Source organism: Pieris napi, chromosome 1 (genome assembly GCF_905475465.1).
Source record: "Pieris napi chromosome 1, ilPieNapi1.2, whole genome shotgun sequence".
NCBI classification, from domain to species: domain Eukaryota; kingdom Metazoa; phylum Arthropoda; class Insecta; order Lepidoptera; family Pieridae; genus Pieris; species Pieris napi.
In genome coordinates this window covers 3,369,920-3,391,017 of record NC_062234.1, presented here as the reverse complement: position 1 = coordinate 3,391,017, position 21,098 = coordinate 3,369,920, and the positions used below count along the sequence as shown (strand labels likewise).

The 21,098-nt window shown below is 35.1% G+C and overlaps 2 protein-coding genes and 1 long non-coding RNA gene across 3 annotated transcripts in view; all 3 read right to left on the bottom strand.

Annotated features, from left to right (window-relative positions):
* The window catches only part of LOC125054801, a 151,093-nt gene that overhangs the window by 70,717 nt on the left and 59,278 nt on the right, over window positions 1–21,098 (bottom strand). The gene's annotated exons all lie outside the window — the stretch shown is intronic.
* LOC125054882 lies at window positions 859–2,201 on the bottom strand. The gene is made up of 3 exons (XR_007117789.1): window positions 2,047–2,201; window positions 1,293–1,396; window positions 859–1,082 (listed from the first exon to the last, which is right to left on the bottom strand). It is a non-coding gene; the product is annotated as an uncharacterized LOC125054882 (long non-coding RNA).
* On the bottom strand, window positions 4,655–9,029 carry LOC125054862 (papilin-like). The gene is made up of 6 exons (XM_047656999.1): window positions 8,430–9,029; window positions 7,755–8,162; window positions 6,859–7,014; window positions 5,882–5,992; window positions 5,590–5,686; window positions 4,655–5,505 (listed from the first exon to the last, which is right to left on the bottom strand). The coding sequence occupies exons 1-6, from the start codon at window positions 8,608–8,610 to the stop codon at window positions 5,415–5,417; spliced, it is 1,044 nt and encodes a 347-aa protein (XP_047512955.1). The 5' UTR covers window positions 8,611–9,029; the 3' UTR covers window positions 4,655–5,414.

Sequence of the window (21,098 nt, the reverse complement as noted above, 5' to 3'; positions counted from 1 at the left end):
AGTTTTTTGACCATCGATTCTGATCTCTACTGCGAAACACTGATGAGATTAAAGCAAGGAGTTGAGAGAAAGCGACCGGAATTAATCAACAGAAGGGGTGTGGTTTTTCATCAGGATAACGCTAGACCACACATCTTTAGCCACTCAGCAAAAATTAAGAGAACTTGGCTGGGAGGTGTTAATGCATCCGACGTATAGACCTGACCTTGCACCTTCAGATTTCCACCTGTTTCGGTCTTTTCAGAATTCTTTAGGCAGTGTCAGGTTAACATCACGAGAGGAGTGCCAAAACCAATTGTCGCGGTATTTTGATCAGAAGCCCCAAAATTTCTATAGCATTGGGATCATATCCCTACCTACAAGATGGCAAAAAGTTATCGAACAAAATGGTACCTACATACTTTAGTTAAATATAAATAAACTATATTAAAAAATGTTGTGAATTTTCTTCAAAAATGCGAAGAAACTTTTTCCCCAACCTATTATATATGAAAATGAATTGCTGTTCGTTAGTCTCGCTAAAACACCAGAACGGCTGGACCGATTTGGCTAATTATGATCTTGAAATATTTGTGGAAGATCAGGGAAAGTTTAAACGGTGTGAAACGTAAATAACAATTAAAGAAACATTAGAAAAACTATTCGTAGTTGGGAAATTTGACGTCATTTTAGAAATAAAAAATTGTCATGTGGTTGACATTTATTTGTATATGCTTTCTGAAATATGTGTTTCATAGTATTAGTTAGTATGTAGTATGCTGTATAAGGTCTGATCTCTTGGGTCTGTTTTAAAAGTTTTGACACAAATATATGTTGGTGAAACAAAGTTCACGGGGTCATCTAGTTAAATAAATAAAATTAAACCGATAATACATTTTATTATAACGCATAAGCAATAAGTATTTGTAGCTAAGTGAATTTAGTAGGAGTATAGACGATTGGCACCATATTTATGACTTGCAAAAACATGGGATGTACAGTCGAGAAATGTGCTAATCTAGTTCCAATAATCATCTTCAAGGTGGTTTAAAGTTCTCATAGGGTCCACCTGTCCAGACTCGATGCAGGATTTGCAACAAAACCTAGAAAATTTAATTGAGTATATTATTATTATTGTGACATCATGGGTCACATGCAAGTTATGCAGGCTGTTGTTATGTAGGCGAAAAGCTTAGGTACCTTTTTTATAACATAATTTTTACGAGATCAAAACAAACATTTCTCTCAGATTTTAATAATAATAATTGAGTTGACACATGCAGTTTTGGTTAGAATGTAGATGCAATACTTACTGCGAGTAAAACTTGTGGTTGCAGAATTTACTCCGCACAAGTCACAACAAGTGTACAATCAGCAAAGAAGGGATTATCTGTACATTCAGACGGTATGTGGAGGCCTGAAAGAGGATAATACTATACGTAAATTATAATATTTTGATCTGATATTTAATCAAAATATCATTAATTCATGTAGGTAACCTAATGTCATAAAAAAATGCTTCAAAATTTATATTAACTGCCAATTCTCAAATCAAGGGCACGAATGAGAAGAACTCGCAATAAACTCTCCCTTTTAAATCGCCAAGGTTTTTATTACGAATCGTTAGTAAGCATTTGCAACAACTACATTGCCCCTCTATGTGTTAAAGCTGTTAATTATTGTGATATATAAAATTAAAAAATAAATAATAAAACCGAAAGTTTTATCTCTAAGCATGCATGCATGTTCTTACTATGGCAACAACACGCAAACACATTGTAAGTAGTCATTCAACATAATATACCTAAAACCTAAAACATTGAAAATTTATTAACTTTGAAAAAATACGTCGTATAAATTATTTTGTACAAACTCAAACTCATTATTACGAGTATGTAACCAAGCACACTTATGAACGTTAACAGAAAATATGTTAAATTGATTCTAAATTTATATGAGATAAAATAAAAAAATCTAATATTCTTAGATCAATTCCAGATATGACAAATTGGCTGCACCGAAGTTATAGAAACAGTCCAACTTATTATGGCATAGACAATACTTTACCATTATAAGGTCCGGAAGCCACAAATATTAGAGACTGAACTAAAATCAGGAGCAATGCAATTCTCGACATTTTGTAATGAGATTGTCTCACAGAAGCAATTGCATGAAAACTGATCGCAACGCTGATGGATAACTGGAGAAAGATTGCATTTGATGTCAAATAATAAACGTATACAGGTTGTTATTAAAAAAGGAAAATCCCCATTTACTTAAAAACTCGATGATAAATGTAAAACAAACAACTTATTAAAAAAATCGTAGCTTAGTAAAACTAAATACAAAGGCCGTTTTGTTGTAGTTCTTAGATGGCGGAGTACTATACCTACGTAAGTGGAACTGGAAGAAGTATGTACTACAAAAGTTGAGAAATATCTCAGACAGCAAATTTGTTTCATTCATACCACTAAAGCCAGGCTAGTATATAGTCTACCTCTATTATTACAATGGTACAAAAAAATAATATGAACACGATATATTATAAAAGGTAAAAGTAAAGTAAAAAATCATTTAATCATATAGGTAACATAATGTACACTTATGACTCGTCAGTAAAGAAATACATATTAATGCTTCTAATTTTACATTTACTGCCAGTTCTCAAATCAAGGGCGTAGAACGGAAGAGAAGAACTGGCAATAAACTCTCCGCCACTCTTATTAATCGCCATTTTTTTTACACATCGTTTGTAAGAAGCTGCAATCATTACACCATGTTCCACATGACATATTAAGTAATTAATAATAATAACATAAATTAAAAAAAATCAAAGACTTGTCCTCTATCAGCAGGAGGCATGGTGAAATAGGAGCACGCACTTACATTCTCGTGGGAACAACACGCAAACACATAGTCGAAATAACTAACATCACCGCATACACGAATTCAAGTACGACCAGTCACCACCACCATGACGCATGGCCAGCCATCGGCCCCTTCGCCATATTTTCTTTTTTTTCTCACATTGGTTGCCTGGAAGAGATCGCACGAAAGCGATAAGGCCGCCAGGTGCCCTCCTTTTAATTTAATTGCAAAAGAAACATATTTTATAAATTCAAAGTAAATGTATTGATGCGGAAAAATACATTATAGTATGGGAGTTCAATTTTGATGAAAATGTACATCCTTTATTATGTATTTCTGGGTGTCATCAAATGCGAAACTTTATCACTTTGACTTAAGATAACTTTGAGTGCTGACCTCCACATATAGGAAGTACATAATATTTATAAGTCAACAAAATCTTTCTTCAAATGTTATCTGTATTTGTATAACTAGCGGTTCTTCGCTTTATTTATGTTGATAATATCCCACGGGATATATTATTAACCATGGATGACAACGTGTATAAAGACCGTAGATTTTCGCGCGTCGATTTTTCGTCGAAAATTCCGCAGATATTTAAGGCATAATGCATGCAAAGTCACTGTTTTATTTTGACTTTCTGTTATTTACTTAGGTTGTTCAATGAAAAGTAATAATGAGTATGACGCAATTATCTTTTAATAAATGTTATTTTATTTTTTGGACATAACCTATTAGGTTAATATACTTCCTCCCTTTTTAAAAAATCTTTTTGATTAAAAAAAATCTTTTATCGAGTACCTCGTCATCGTCTTCAAATTATGGCCCCTGAGATGTTCGTTTAACCGTGGAAATAGTAAAAAATTTCTAGGATTCGTCCTCCGTACAAAGTCGCCGTAATAGTGGCTCAATGTTTAAAGATTCGATAAGTGGTAGCCATTGATTGTTCTTTTGTTTCCGGGTTATATTAGTAAAGCCATGTTTCGTCCATAGTTAACAATCGAGGCAAAAAGAAAAGAAATAACTCAGTAAAATTCTCGGTCTCGTTATTTCTGCGCGTCAGAAAGCCTTTTTTTCCTGTTTAGTTTTGTCATAATAACTATATGTATTATGTATTTCAGCACTTTTTGCTTACCTTATCCAATTTATTTTTTTTTTCACTGTGGTTGCCTAGAAGAGATCACTCGAACGCGATAAGGCTGTCAGTTGCCCTCCTTTTCATTTAATTATGTTAAATTGTTATTTTGTTATGCAACGAAGTGTTGATAATCTTATATATAAAAATGAAACCCGTTTTCCGTTGTCACGACATAACATGAAAACGGCTTGACCGATTTGTCTGATTCTTTTTTTATAATATTCCTTGAAGTACGAGGATGGTTCTTACGGAGAGAAAATTAAAAAAAATTGAGTAAAAAATATTCGTAATAATATTTAAAGGCAATTTGCACTTTAATACCATACCATAAAGTTCAAGTGTTAGTGGAGGGGTTCCGGGAAGGTAAATTTTTATTTTTTGACATAAAGTATTATCAACTTTCTTTTTTTTATTTTACTAGCTAGACCGGCGCGGTGTCCCGAATAGACTGTTAGGCGGTACGATGTTCGCCAGGCCAGCTGGTAAATGAATAAATTAATACATGATCTGTATCGTTCACGATGGCATTAATGTTAGAAGCATATGACGTGGCCTCTCTGATTAGCAACGTTCCAGAAAAACTCTCTGTGCTATATATAGGTAGCAATACAGTATAGGTATATATACGAACGAATATAATAGGAACATTACGCTAATTAAAACAGATGATATAGTCATAAATGTTTATTTTGGTTCATATTATTTACACTTGTCACTTTCGATTGACTTAAAAAATATTATGACTCACATTATTATGTTTCCCTAGTGTAACTTAATTTCATTTAAAAATTAAATGAAATAAATAACTTATATGACATGAGGCCTCAATTTAATTGCACATTCACATAATTGATAACTTATATACTTATTAAAACAATAGAAACCTTATTGGCGTTATATAACTTTGCATAATACATAATTTGCTAATTGTGACTGAAAACAAAATAAAAGTGTCCTATCTAGTTGTGACATTAAGTATTCTTAATTATTTACATACGCTTACATTTATATAACCTATACTGTTAGGGAGTATTAGAACCAGCTAATGAATACAAAAGTAATATAGGCTTATAAAAATATATTTTATAGAAATCGTATACAATGAAAATCATTGACCGATATATTTGAAAATTAATTAAATAAATATACATTAATTATGGCACATGGGTATTGAAATTAACAGTTGCTTCAATTGTACTTAGTTTTTATTGAGTCTAATATAAAAATACATATTAAAAATATTGTTTTTATCTGATAGTCAAAGCTTCATTGCGATTGTAAGCCTTTTGAAATGTGGAATAAAATGTTTTCGTCTTAATAATCGTAACACGATACTATCTTGATTCCGCGTTCTAGAAAGACTGGCTAATAGCTATATATATTTGGGTTAAAGATATATTGGACAGTATAGATTAAACACTATTATAGTCTACTTCTTTTTGAAGGATTCGTCACCCTGCATCAGTTCCAGCTCGGAAGGATCTAGCTGCCCGGCTTCCACACACGATTTGCAACAGAACCTATAGATAAAAGAGTATGTGAAAAATCGAACCAAATGCTTATATTGTATTGTTTGAACTATAATTTAGATTAAATAAATATACCGTGAATAATATCTGTGATGGCAGTAGTTACTGCGCACGATGAGGTGACAATTGGCGAAGTAGGGATTGTCCTTGCAAGTCGGCGGGATATACATTCCTGTGGAGGTGTTCAAAAATTCATTAAATAATATATATAATAATAATTAATAATTGTATGTAATGTATATAATTATAATTGATACTTGGTACCATGATAACATCATACCTGCTCTATACGAATTGAAATATATTTCGAAATTTTTACATTGATTTAATATTCTGCAGTTTGATTTGGTGTCTTTGGTATATTTACCTTCAACAATAATCCTAACTGTGGATGAGTGCGAGCTGTAACCGTTGTTGGCTTCGCACGCGTATTCACCAGTGTCATTTGTGTTCGCGTGGGATATCGTCAGGCGCGCCTCTGCAAGAGAAATACATTATTATAAATGAACAAAATGATTTAGGTACATATATTTCGGTACTACTTTTCGTCCAATGGATCGTAAGTAATAAATTATTCCTTATGTAAAGTAAGGCATAACACATAACACTTTGTCTGTGTGAGTGATTTATTAAAATAATAGTCTTCGACATTCTTTGTAACGACCCAGGAAATTTTCATCGAAAATCATCAATGTAGCATTGTATAGAAATGTAAAGCATTTCGCTAAGTAACGCATGTCTATATTTTCATTTAATTCATTATTTTTATAAAAATCCTCAAAAGGCCAACCCCAACGTCTTCCTGTATTGGGCTTATAATATAATATTGAACATAGATAAATTTTATGAATATGTATATTAAGTGTTAAATTGATTCACTAAAATAGTAATTATTTTGTTAATCTAAAGATCTAATCTATATATATAAAAAGAAAATGGTGTTCGTTTGAGGCTCTTTCACGCTTAAACCACTGATCGTATCGACATGAAACTACCACCATTCGATGCGAAATTTTTCCTAGATGGTATATGGCTATTTATTTTTAATTCCAACGTTCCTTCATTTTTTTATTTCTGTTTTACTTTAATGAAATTTTTTCCCGCTAATAAAGAGGCTTCCTAGAACCGCAAAACGTCAACATCTGTTAAAAACTCGATTTTCGAAATATTTCAATTTTCTTAGCGGGAAGTTAAAAAGAAGAATAATAAAAATATGAAAAAAAATAAAATAATGAAACATAAAATTTATTTTAATTCGTCCAGCAAAGCGGGCGCGAAACGGCTAGTGAATATTATAAAACTTAAATTTTATATTACAAACGTTTCACTTATTAGAATACTCACCGGTAATCTGTATTCTATCGCTCGACTCTAAAGGAACATTATCCTTTGACCATCTAACTACAGGTACAGGGTATCCGTCAACCTCGCAAGGCACTGTGATCACTGTCCCAGCAGACATTTTTGTCGCTTCAGCTAATATCCTCGTCGTCACAGGTACTAGAAGGACATTATTATTGAACGATTCAATTAGTAGCTTTAAGCATTTTTGTTTAAAAACAATTAGTGTGTTATCAGTAAGTAAACCACGCCACCGATTTTGGCGCTAAGTATGAATCCCGCATTTTAACTACATCACACTAACTACTACTTCATTAGTAGATGTTTCCTCGCGATGTTTCCTTCGTCCAGTATAATATGTGCACATAGATAGAAAATCTATGGTCACATCTGGAGTTAACACGTAACCTCGGCACCGGTTCTCCGTAACTTCCAATAGATCGTAAAAAATTTAGATTTTTGAAGACTTCTCCTAATTTTCGTAGCGCTGCTGTCGCTTCGGGTAAGCGTGTGGTACTTAACATTGAAGACAATAGCAATCGCTACCGCTATTGAGAGTTACAGGTTACTGGCAAGGCGTTACGTGTCTTTGTTTGAGCGGTTACCAAGTGTAAAGGTTAAACTCTATATATAATATGATTTTTAAATACAATAAAATCACTGCGAATTTCCATACTTACCGTATTACATCCATAACATTCATGAACGTACAATAATTATTCAAAACTTTATTGATAATTTTCTTAACTTCTTACTTTTTTACCCAGTGAAATATGTAAGACGTCAAATAATTTTGTAGCTATAAGACTTAATGCAATAGTACCAATATATAACCAAGCAGCATGCATTAACTAAAAAAAAACACATGCAAAAAGCTCCCCAAGCAGGCTTGACCTTACCAGTATAAACAGGTACTTCAATTTTAGGCGCCTGTGTAGTCGTTCCTTCAGTTTGAGGTTCTTGGGACGGCAGAGGCAAAAGAGGATCTATATAGTTTCCAATAGGTTTAGCTGTCAGTTCTTGCACTTCAAAGGCCCATTCAGCTGGTTTTCCAAAACCATTATAAGCTTGGCAAATATATTCTCCGAGCGTATCTGCGTTCAACTGACGAATTTGTAAAACATTTCCTCTTGCTTCATACAGTGTGCTGCTGTATGGAATCATTGGGCCACTTTTTCCTTTGTACCAATATATGGATGGTGGAGGGTAGCCAAATGCAAGACATCGGATATTGAGTGGTTCTCCCAGGCTTCCATAAATGATCTCATTTGGTAAATTGCTGATTCCAGTAGGACCGTCCACAGGATCTAACCGTGCCCATATTATTAGCAACTATTCTACTTGAGCTTGCAGATGTTTTTTGTCCTTTACTTGTTATTCAAAGGATCACAAGACCAAAAACAGTTTGCAAACTCATGTTAATGAACTACCCAAAAACAAAACTTTTCTTAATTAGCCTTTGCGTTAAACATTAATTAGATGAAGAACGTAATCTAAACTTGAGTATTATACTTTAAGAACATATGTTGACAGAATATATAATGCGAAGGCTAATTAATTTGACGTTAGTAAACCTTGCGTTGCACCCGCGCACCCAGAAATAAAAGTTAACACAATAAGCGGTAACATCGCGGCGTTTGGAGGCAGACTGGCGCCAACCAGATCAGTCAATGTACTGTCTCTGTATACTGCAAAAACACTAGCCATTACCATACTAGCAAAGTGTTGTAACTTTTTTATTTTCGGTAGAAACATCTGGATAAGATCTCAGTAACGTAAACAAGCAGCTTTGTTATACAATTTGAAAATAAATATTAAAAATTTTATAACATTAAATTTAACGATTTGGTAGCATAAAAATAAAACGAATAACGCTCAAATTCGTACTTTATGGAATTAATTCAACAAGTTGCATTATTTTTCTTCTCTACCGTAATTACGTTATCGAAAATATGTCATTAGAGGTTGTTAGCACGCGAGTCGCATGTCGATAACTATACACATACAGAGACAGTTAAGAGATTATTGTACCGCCCATTGTGTCATTAAGAAAAGAATAGAATAGATCTTGCAATCATGGTAAGCCTCGTATTCACAAAGATACTATAAGTCGCAAATAGCTCTGAATATTTTGTCTGTTTCTAGCAATACTTATTACAACATAGTATGTTTATGAACAAGACTACTTTAAGAAAGAAATAGAAAGATATGTGCAAAGATCGTGCATAACATTCAATTGAAAACTCAAGTAAATTCTAACGCTACTTGTGCTTCTAGCAAAGTTGAAATCGTAACAGAAATTGCCAGTTAGTTTTGAAATGACTTTAAGCATTCTGTTGCGATTACGAAACCTTTAAGTGATAACTCACCATCGACCTGCAAGTTAACCTCTTGCCTGGCCGTGCCAAAACTGTTTTGAGCGATGCAGATGTAAACTCCAGTGTCGTTGCGGTACAGAGAAACTATTTCGAGCGCTCCGTCAGCAGTGAGTCGGTAACGACCAACATCTCCATCGATCTGTATAAATATAAATTGTTATACTAACGAGGTTTTTAAAAATATGGCTCTAGACAAGTCACTACACTGATAGTGGACAAATCTTTGTTGACGTGATAACGTCTTTAAAATCGTTTTAGTCGAATCGTTTAGTCGTTTTAGTCAGATTTAGTCAGTCACATGTTCAGAAACTTGTGTCACACCAAAACCTCACGAGCGCGATCGCAGGTATAACGAGAGAGAGACGGACCGATCTCCCGTCTCATCTCGAGCGCTGCCAGTCATTCCGTGAATGTATGAAGAAAAATGTATATCATAGTCGAATAAGTAAACTTGTCATTTTACACCCGAAATTTATCATCAAAAGTGTGAATAAAACGATAGATGTAATTTAAAATTTGAAAAAATTGTTATCTTCATTAATTCCTTACTTCGCAAAAACTTATATCACCAATAAGACGTTATCACGTAAACATCTCGATCGTAAACCTACTTTACAAACAACCAATATTTGTATTTAATTTATTTTATTATTATTTATTACTTAAGATGTTATGTGGAACATGGTGTAATGGTTGCACCTCCTTACAAATGTTGTGTAAAACAAAAAACTTGGCGATTAAAAAGAGTGGCGGAGAGTTTATTGCCAGTTCTTCCGTTCCGTTCTACGCGCCCTTGATTTGAGAACTGGCAGTAAATGTAAAATTAGAAGCATTAATATGTATTTCTTTACTGACGAGTCATAAGTGTACATTATGTTACCTATATGATTAAATGATTTTTTACTTTACTTTTACTTTTTATAATATATCGTGTTCATATTATTTTCATGTACCATTGTTAGAAATAGAGGTAGACTGTATACTAGCCTGGCTTTAGTTGTATAGCAGTCCTGGTAACTAGCAGTAAATGTAAAATTAGAAGCATTTCATTTATATATTTTTTGACGTCCATAAGTGTGCGTTACCTACATAAATAAACGATTTTGACTAAAAAATTATTAAATATTACTAAATCACTAGAAAAAAATAATATGTAAGGTAAGTAGGTACCGTGATTTCTCCTCTTCGCCAAGTAATTTTGGGTGGTGGGTTGCCATGGAAGAGGCATCGTAGGGTCGCTTTCCCACCTTCCGTTGCGCGTACTTCTGCTTCAGTTTCGCTGTTTACTTCAGGGGCTTGAGGTATTCCTGATTTATAATAAAATTCGATTGAATCAATCTAAAATAGGTTATAAGATAAGATATAATTTGTTTTTTTCTTTGAATTTAAAATTATAAACATAAGTTAAGTATGTCACGTTTGTTTTTATCTTCTGACTTAATCTTATAAAATAAAGTTTATTTATTTCATTAGCTATTACTTCAGTTTCAAGGAGCAGTGTTGGCCTAGTGTTCAGCGTGCGACTCTCATCCCTGAGGTCGTAGGTTCGATTTCCAGCTGTGCACCTATGGACTTTCTATATGCGCATTTATAATCCGCTCGAACGGTGACGGTAAACATCATGAGGACACATGTCTTAGACCCTCAGGCACTGGAGGCTGATCCACCTACTTGCCTATTAGTTGAAAAATGATCATGAAACAGATTCAGAAATCTGAGGCCCAGACCTAAAGAGGTTGTAGCGCCACTGATTTTTTATTATTTCAATGTCTATGTTAAGTTATAAAATATATAAATTTTCAAAGTACCAGGCACGTATAAAGTAGTTGAAGGTGCGGGGCTCGTAGCAGGTATGGGTTCAGGCACCAGACACCGCCGGCTGCAACCAGCGGCACAACATTTGCCAACTCCTATACATTCCGAGTCATCGTGGCATTCTTCAGAACAGTCTTCACTTGAGTTTATTGTTGGACATACACCTGTCTTGTTTGCTGTAGAAATGTCATAGTTTATTTTATTTTTAAAGCCTTTTATCTCTATGGTAAAGCCTGAATCCTATGTTAAAAGAAAAAGTATTATTATGCTTAAATAAATATGACAATTGCTATAGTAATTTAATTTAGATTTACTGTCCCAGTCCGAGAAAGCAGAAAGTCAAAAAAAAGTCTTTTGTAAATTAGAAGTTTGATAACTAAAATATAAACATACAAATTAAAATAAAAAAATGTGTGCGTGTACTAGGTGTACACACGTAAGAAGTAAAACTTCTTTATGACCTTATTTTTCGAAACATGATCTACTATATGCAACTTTACAGAAATTGATTAAATAAAGTTAAATTAGATAAAATTTAACAAAAGGCTTTTATTATCATAGACATGAATACAAATACAATTATTTCATTTTAACTTTTTACTGTACTACTATGTTGTACTAAGATTATTACAGAATTTCATTAATTGTAATAGAATTATTAGTATTACTATCATTGTATCGTGATTATATATTTTTGTTACTAATGGCTCCGAATCTCTTCGGATCAACCGTGGTAGGGACAAGAAAAAGATGGCGCGTAACCGAAAAATGTGACAAATGTGTGTAAATTTTTTTCCAACCCCGATAAAGAAGTTTCACTTCAAAAACATACATTTAATAATTTACGGTCGAAGTTACGTAGATGGATTTTAATACTAAAAAACGTTAATAAAGTAAATATACATAGTACATACTTTGTCTACATTCCGTGAAATGTTTTATCTCCTGCGAGAGTGGGTCCCTGTATCGTGTGACTTGGCATTTCTCATCAACCGCGCATTGTTGGCCATCACAAGGAGACGGGTTGCACTGGCATCTAATGTATAATATTTAATTACATGGCATTTCTGTGGTACTTTGAAATGTATATCGTTATTTAGAAAGCCTATAAAGCCTATAAAGAAAATCGATAAATGAAAAGGCGCATGAATGTCTTACTTTAACTATTGAAGTCCTGAGGGGGAAGTCGACCATTACCATCCAATACAGACTGATAGAAAAATACCATAAAAAGTTTAATGCTTCACAAAGTTCATAGGAAGACTGATACAATCTTACAAGGGTGATACAAAAGAATTAGAAAAAGCAACTCTTAGAGCTGATTTACACAGGGTCAGTAACTGACTACAAATTCGAGGCAAGTCAGTGCTGACCCGAAAAAAACCCTGTGTAAACTGATTTGAAGTCAGTACAGTGGCTTGAAGTCAGCACTGACTTGAATATTCGGACACGAATATTTTAAAGTCAGTTGGCGCCCCCCGCCACCCGCGCACCCCCGCGCCAGCCAAATAAACCCCGTGTAAACAGACAAGTCAGTGCGTGGTTAGTCACTGCCGGCCGCTGCGTTGTAGAGTGACCACGTTTTTTTCGTTGGCGATAAAAATGAAGCTTAGCAAAGACGAAACCTTAAAATTGGTGCAATTATATGGCGAAAACGAGTGCCTTTGGGATATTAAATCCCTAAATTACCGCAATAAAGAAATGCGGTCAACAGCGTTGCAAAATATGGCTCAACAAATGCAAATCGAAGGGCTCATTTCTACTGAAGTAAAAAATTAAATTAAAGCCATAAGGACTACATATTATTTAGAGCTCGACAAGATACAAAAATTATATACATATATATAATTTTCTACCATTTCTATTAACTCATTCAACAGCAAAATTGATAAATTTTTCAACAAATAATTAAATCGTCATTTCAGTTGTTTTCGCGAATTCATTTTTCCCACTGACTTCACAAACGTGTGCTCATCGTGAGAAACGCACCACTACTACTTACTTCATGTAAACAGTTAAAGTCAGTCGCGGCGCCGACATTGGCGCTGCGACTGACTTGTCTACTTACCCTGTGTAAATCAGCTCTTAGTTCCAGTAAATGAACTTTATCACTTTTACTTTAAAATGCAAGTAGTTTTTAGATTTTTTGTGTGAAATGAACTGTCTTCTACCACGACGAGTTACATTCGAATATTTATACTAACCTAGTACATCCATCGCTTCCTTGAATATTTTGGACGCCAAAGGGACAATTTAACGCCTGACACTCCACAATGAAAGGATCGCAACGATTGGGGTCCGGCTGGGGACAGGAACAACGCACACAGTCGTGACCGACGTACGTGCGGAGCAAGTCGAATGGACATTGTCTGCGTAGTGATTCGCACTCCTCCAGTAAATCCGCACAGTCTGGTGTCGGCGGAATTATTTCGTTGCTATCTATATTATGAAAAGTTATACATTTTAATTTGCGCAAATTTTAATAGAGTCACTATTGTCTCAACTATAACTGTCATGAAAATAATATTGTGAAAGAAGAATGATGAACTATTCCTACTACCTAAAGCGACCTAGGCCAGACTAATCACTGGCCTAAAATCCCCGGTGGCCGATGTCAAGTAGTTCGATTCAGGGTATGACGTAGGTCATAATACTGATCATAAGCGCAAATCACACCATCATAACACATCGTACAACATCATCGTAACATATGGTACTATACTTTTAGATTAAACGGGATTTGCACACGGTTTGTTAAGATGAAATGAACTTACAAATTAAGCAATTTTACTACAAATTAATATATTAAACCTACCTTCAACTTGCAGGTTAACCTCTTGTGTGGCTGTACCCAAACTGTTCTGGGCGATACAGATGTAAACTCCAGAGTCATTACGGTACAGAGAAACTATTTCGAGAGCACCATCAGACTTCAAGTGATAGCGATCGACATCTCCAGTAATCTGTTTTGAACACGTGGACAATGGATAATATGGAATACCATCGTGATATGAGATAATCCAGTCCTAATTTCGTTTTCCAGCTATGGCAAGGCTAATTTACACTTACTTGTTTAAAAATCTCTAAAGAAATGTGCTTATGCCATTCGCTACTTGGTGACAGGAAATAGTAACAGGAGTTTAAACAAGTCATAAAATAAAAAATAAAATAAAATATGTTTATTATGGAACATAAGATACATGTATCACTTATTCCACGTCATTAAATTTGAATTTGTAGGCATCCCAACTCATCGGCATACAAATAGATTACTTTATTAAAGAAAGAACTTACTTAAGTTATTTTAGCATACTTCCTAAATATACTAAAGTGGCAAACAGTTCCTAGGTTATGAAATGATTTTCTATCATTGTAAATAATGTATACTAATGTATTGTTTCTGATTGTGAATCGTCTAAAACTATAAATAAAACAGAAATAAATCCACTAAAGAAATAAAAGAAAAGTACCGTGATCTCTCCTCGTCGCCAAGTGATCTTAGGAGGCGGATTGCCGTGGAAAAGGCATCTCAATGTCGCTCTGCCACCCTCAGTTGCTCGTACATCAGGTTCTGTTTCGTTGAAGTTCGCACGTGGAGCTTCTGGCAGCATCTGTGATTCTGTGTTAAGAATGAAAGAAGAATAAAGCATTTAATGGGCATTGAATAGTTTTAAGTTTTTTTGTCTGCTCCTTTATTTGATTTGCGTTTTAGGTATTCTTAACCTATGAGCGAACACGGTACCAAACCTAACCTAACTCCTTTTCCTGCACTTAATTCGACCACTCCAAGTGAGATGCGCCTAGTTTAAGTGTTTGGGCGTAAAATTTTAGCAAATTATAATTCTTTTGGGTGGGCCAGCACAGAATCACATGTACCCATTATGGCACGTCAATAATCAGATTTTATACCCGGGCTATATGTCGTGGTGCTTAGCAGCTCGGCAGCAGGCGGCAAGCAGAGATGACTACATCCATGTTCGCAGCACTTGTGATCCGACGAACAGTCCGCATCGTCATTACATTCACGTCGGCACTGACTTTCTGTTGTTATTGGATATTCTGTCACTGGACACGATCCCGCTTTGATTGCTGAAAAACAGTCACAATAAATAATATGTCCTGAATTTTAGAGAAGTTTTACTAACTTTTACATATTTATTACGATGTTGACGTCAAACTTAAAAGCTTGAGTAGCATTTAAAAAAATATAAATACCAACAAAAATACCAATATTCATACAATGTACATTATATTAGTTGCACACTTTACAGTTATACTTATAATGGTCCTCACAAATAATAGAACACGCGAGATAACATGGTTAAAATGATTATAAACTACTCATCGGACTACGAAAATTCATAAAGTAAACTTATCTCACCGAGTCTACAGTCGACCGTGTAGTGGATGTTTTGTGTTATCGGCTCCCTGTAAGATCCAGTGACGGCACAGCGTTGTCCCGACGGGCAGACTTTGTTAGCACAAGGGTGATCCAGGCATTGACACCTAGAACGCGAATTTTATTTATAATCATTTACCTTAATTGAATTATTTATCAAACACATTAACCTGAAAAAAATTACAAATTTAAATGGAAATGTGTTCATCCTATCATGAGTCAAACCACTTCTGTGACTTGAATTATGACGCCTTTGTTTCCAAGCAGGCCTTGATCGTAGAAATTAATATTTTGAAATTATTTTGCAACTATCAAAATACATTTGTGCACAGAAAAGTTTCTGTGTGTGAAGGCAACGAAACGCACAAAGTATTTAGCCTTATTGTGGAATTATGAAAAGTCACATAGTATTAGTATGTTAAAAAATCTACTTTACAACTTTTGATTTTATCTTAGCTCACCGTGTACAACCGTTTCCTTCGACATTCCTTTGAACACCGTACGGGCAATTCAATGCTTCGCACTCCGCATCATACTTGTCACAGTTAGGGCCTGTATAGATTAAAATGTAAACAATTGAATAACGCGGGCATAACACACAAATCAAATTATAAAACTGTTATATATAGATCGGAACTCATTTAAAGATATCAATTCAAAGCTTTTTAAAATTCACGTCTAATGGAATCTATAAATAACAATTTTTTTATTTAAATATGGTAATTATAGATATAAATGAGCACAGAATTAGAAGACAAGGATAGCACGATAAATGCGAATTAGGCCGCTGTTAGCAAACAGTACCAGATGTCGGCCGGTTACAGCGCTCGCTACATTCCTCGAAGGAGGGGAAGTTGTTGGTTGTTCCCCCACAGCCCAGGTAGATAAAGATGAGGCAGTCTCCGGTAGTCTGGCTATAGAACCAACGGCGAGTAGCCCCCGCCTTGCAAGCTTCGCCCGTCGACACCGGCTGCAGGCACTCGTCTGAACCCCAACCAACCCGCAAAAAGCCATGACATTGTAAATTATATTTCCCGTAGCGTTAATATGAAGGAAGAAAAGCATAACATTTGTGACAATAGAGTAATAGAGTTTCTGTAATCTATTTTATTAATAAGTATGGTATGCAGAAAGCTGGGCGATAAAGACGGTTGCTGAAAATTCTAAGGTCTCACCAGGTTTGGTTTGGCCGCAAATCTCCTGGCACTCCTCGTATGTAGAAAAGCGGTTAGGGCTGCCATCACAACCGCCATATTTGAATGGAACACAACGTTCCGATGCCGCATCCCAATAGAACTTCTCTATTTCGTGAATACATGGGCCAGTATCGAAGCGGTAATTGCAGACGTCTACAAATTACATTCAGTCAGTCAGTCAGTCATTCAGTCATCAAAATTATCGTAAATATTATATATATCAAATTTGTGGACTAGCATGGACTTTCGCAGAGCAAGCTTTTTAAAGGAATCAATTTTTGTATCGGCATTGAATTATGAATAAACAAAGTAACCTCCGAGTTCTTTGAAAGCACCGCATCGCCTTTCACATTCCTCTTCGGAGCGGTAACTGTTAGCATATCCGCAAGCGCCAAAATCACCAACGACACAGGCTTCTGTTCTGGAGTCGTAATAATACGTGGTCACATTTGGACCACATGGCTGAATAGAAATGGGAGTACGACACTCATCCTAAAAAAAAAATAAAAAATAAAAACACACAGTTGGTAGAAGAAAATAAACAATCATAATTATCGAAATTCATGAAATAAACTCAAAAGACTTATTATGCTGCATCATAGACTCACAGTTGATGATGGAGTAGTAAGAGGTGAAGGTCCTTTAGTGGTTGCATCTTTGATCACACGGCAACGGTTCTCACATTCCGCTTGAGATTCAAACCTAAAACGAAACTTATACAGTAATTCCATGTAAATAATATAAATCATAATGTATGTAAAATCTTTATGAAGAACGACAAAAAGTGTAAATCGAAAGATGAAATGACAGCGGGTTTCGTTTGATCTTGATCGAAGGTTATTTCTAACTAAATTACAGATACGTGATGATTTGTCTGGTCTGTTGTAATCACAATCAAACTCATTGTTTTTATTCTCATCCCGAAGGTAGCTTAAATAGCTGTCGTTTCATATGTACTCGTATTGATTCGAATCAAATATTGTGCTTTATGAAGATTATTTTGTCATCATAAGAAACTTTGTTGCTGAAGAATACATAAAATGTATGTGTAGGAAAATCTTTTGAACAAACTACACACCTATTATCGTTTCCATTACAGCCTCCGTAAATAAACTCTCTACATATATCTTCCCGTTCACTGTAGTACCATTTGCTGAATTCGCCTAAGCAGTTACCTGTATCTGGTTCCTGCTTGCATGGATCTATCGGAAAAACAATTAATTATGATAAAGATTGTAATAAAGAATAAATCTGTGGAGGCTCAGTTTATCAATTCAATTTAAATATCAGGAAAGCATCAATTTAGTCTGTAACAGTTTTAAGGTGGTTTCATTTTAATTTGTGAGTAATTGGACTAAAGATATTTGTTCCATACCTCACAAAACAAAGCAAGCTTTAACTTCCCGAGACGTCAGTTGGCGAGATCGCACAAGACGTTTTCAGAAGTTTATAATTAAAAGTATACCTCACGAAAATTACAAATCCAATTCCAGGCTAACGTACTTGATAATGGTCTGCAAACTGACTCGCACTCATCGTAGTCAGCGAAGCGATTGGGACCTCCGAGGCAACCGCTGTAGGTGAAAGGCTCACATTGATCACTTGTTGCGTTGTAGAAAACTTTAGGGACTGCGTCGTGACATGGTCCTGGATCCAACACTGAGCGGCATACATCTAAAATTTAGTTAAATGTAAGTAAAAGAACTTAATGGAAGAAATAGACACTTAACAAATTAGACAGTGATGGCAAACAATAGGATTCAATACAAACGGTGAAAGCATTACTAATCCCTTCTGTATTTTCTTGTTGTATCGCTAAGTAAACATTTAATTTAGCTTACCAACACCCTGGAATGCACCACAGATCCTCTCACATTCCTCTTGAGTAATATATACCGCAGTTACCCTGCAGGAACGACCCAAGTCAGCGTTTTGGTGGGAGACACAAGCTCGTAGGGTGTCATCGAAATACCATACTTCCCCTGCCCCTTCACATTCCTCTAATGTCGGAGAGACCCGACACTCTAGTGATACGACCGCCTGTTAATTTTATCGGATTAGTACGACTCCTATTCGGTTATTAATATATTTTATTAACAAATAAATTTGCGTTATACCGGTGCGATCGTCGTAGTACTGACAGAGGGTGGACCAGTCTTGCAACGATGTTCACATTCTTCACGACTTCCAAACCTGGTATTAATTTAAATATGTAACGATATTTCAGTACATATGCCTCGTATGAAAATCAAGTAGAGTGGGGCCAAAACATGTTCCAGAGTTTTGAAATCAGTTTTAAATTACATTTCAACACTTGTTTTCTGTTTTGTGATTGTAATCTACTATATAAAAATAAGTCGGGTTTTCCTTCCTGACGCTATAACTCCAGAACGCACGAACCGATTTCCACGGTTGCATTCGTTGGAAAGGTCTCGGGCTCCGTGAGGTTTATAGCAAAGAAAATTCAGGAAAAATTTCAATAGAAAAGCGGGATCACCAAAAGAAAAGTAACATAAAACGAAGCCATCTGGTGGCGAAACGGAGTTCGCCGAGTTTGCTAGTAGGTAATAAAGTCTTGTCATTAACCGCAGGACCTCATATACTATGATATGTTTTTCGCGTCTCAATAAATAGATAGTTAAAACTTTTATTTAAGATTTCTCATCTGCTGCCTAATAAGCAAATCAATTTACCGATTATCATTTCCTCCACATCCACTGTAGGCAAACTGTGTGCAAGAGTCAGTTGTAGCATCGTAGAACCATTGCATATGGGAGTCCTTACACGGTCCAGTTATCATCGGCAACTGGCAAGTATCTGAAGAGGATATGAACAATTAGGCAAATTAAAAAAATAATATTATTGTATTATACTGAAATATAATCCTTGCTTATTATCAAGTCGTGATCGTTTTGGTCTTACCTTGTACTGGGGAGCAGTAATGTTGGCAGAGCTCTTTAGATGGGAAGTTATCTCTATTACCACCACAACCTCCGTACTGGAACTGTACACAAGACCCGAGTGACGGGTCATATCCCCAACGTTCTTCAAATTGTGTGCATGGGCCAGGATCCAATCCCAGGAAACAGAATTCTGGGAAGGTAGTATTAAAGAGTCTTAGTAATAAAAAAAGGGTGCGTGAACTTATGTACGCGAGTTAGAAGTGATACTTCTTTGGCATTATTAAAAATAGTTTTTGATTGCATGCAAATAATTAATTACAATTAAATAATCAAAGACTGGAAAAGGAGTCATTATAGTCAGTAAAGTTCAGTTTACATTTGAAAAATAAAATAAATAAATATTATTATTCTCTTACATTAAGTGTAACATAAATTCTATTATTATTCGAATGTTGTTTTAAAATTATGTCCAATGCCGTAGCATCTTCCGTGGGCAACTTCATTCTGTTGATTTTGTGTCATGGTGCGCGCGCAACGTAAAATTTCTTTTTAATTTTTTCATAACGCGCCTAAAGAAGTATACTTTCAAAAAACAGCTAATAAATTACTGGTAATACTTCTCAACTAGAGGAAATATTAATTAAACCCCTTTAGACTTCACGATTACACAGGATTAGCTTGTAAATAAAAGGACCTCAGGTTCCTTTTCCTTAGTATTTCAAAATATTTATACATTATGAAGAAAACTTACCAGATGTTTGTGATGTAGTGATAGGTGCTATTGTTGTAACAACGACTTGTTCCGAGCAACGATCTTCACATTGGCGTTCGCTTATAAAGTTGTTTCCATTTCCACCACATCCTCCGTAATAGAATTGGCGACATCTATGAAAAGTATGGACATGTAATTTTAATTAATAACATAGCTCATAATAATAAATTATCAATTTACCTTCTCTTTGATGTGTCGTAGAACCATCTCTGTGTGTAATCTGCACATTCACCAGTTAATGCCGGCAGTGTGCAAACTTCTTGGACTGTAAATAAGTTATGTAACTTTATAGAAACCAAAGAGTAACAAAATAATATATAATAATGTCCCAATAACGTGCAAAATATAAGAAACCCATTTCCGTGCACAGTTTAAGTTCGAGCGCATGCCGTCAACATAATAAAAACTTAACAAATGACAAGGACTTACCATAAATATAAAATCTTTACTTTTCTATTTAAGTGATTACTTATACATAGAAATACAATTACCGAAGGTGCTAGGACAAACATCAACACAATCTCGTTCACTGCCGAACTGATTATCGTTGCCTCCACAGCCCGTGTAATAAAAGGGCACACATCGATTCTCAGTCTGGCTGAAAGACCAGACCGGCCGCTTTTCGGTGCAGTTGCCTGCCGCTTGTGGAAGAATGCATTCCGCTGTGCGTGCAATTAGTAAAATTATTACATATACCATACACCAAAGCCGAGAAGAAATAGAGAATAATTGTAAATAAATATTAAACACCATTGAAAGATAGAAAAGAACCAAGGACAT

Coding starts and splice junctions, on each gene's coding strand:
- LOC125054862 (XM_047656999.1), bottom strand. CDS start 8,610: ATGTTTCTACCGAAAATAAAAAAGTTACAACACTTTGCTAGTATGGTA. Junction 5,687..5,881: donor AGTTAGGATTATTGTTGAAG/GTAAATATACCA, acceptor ACACCTCCACAG/GAATGTATATCCCGCCGACT. Junction 5,506..5,589: donor CATCACAGATATTATTCACG/GTATATTTATTT, acceptor TTTTATCTATAG/GTTCTGTTGCAAATCGTGTG.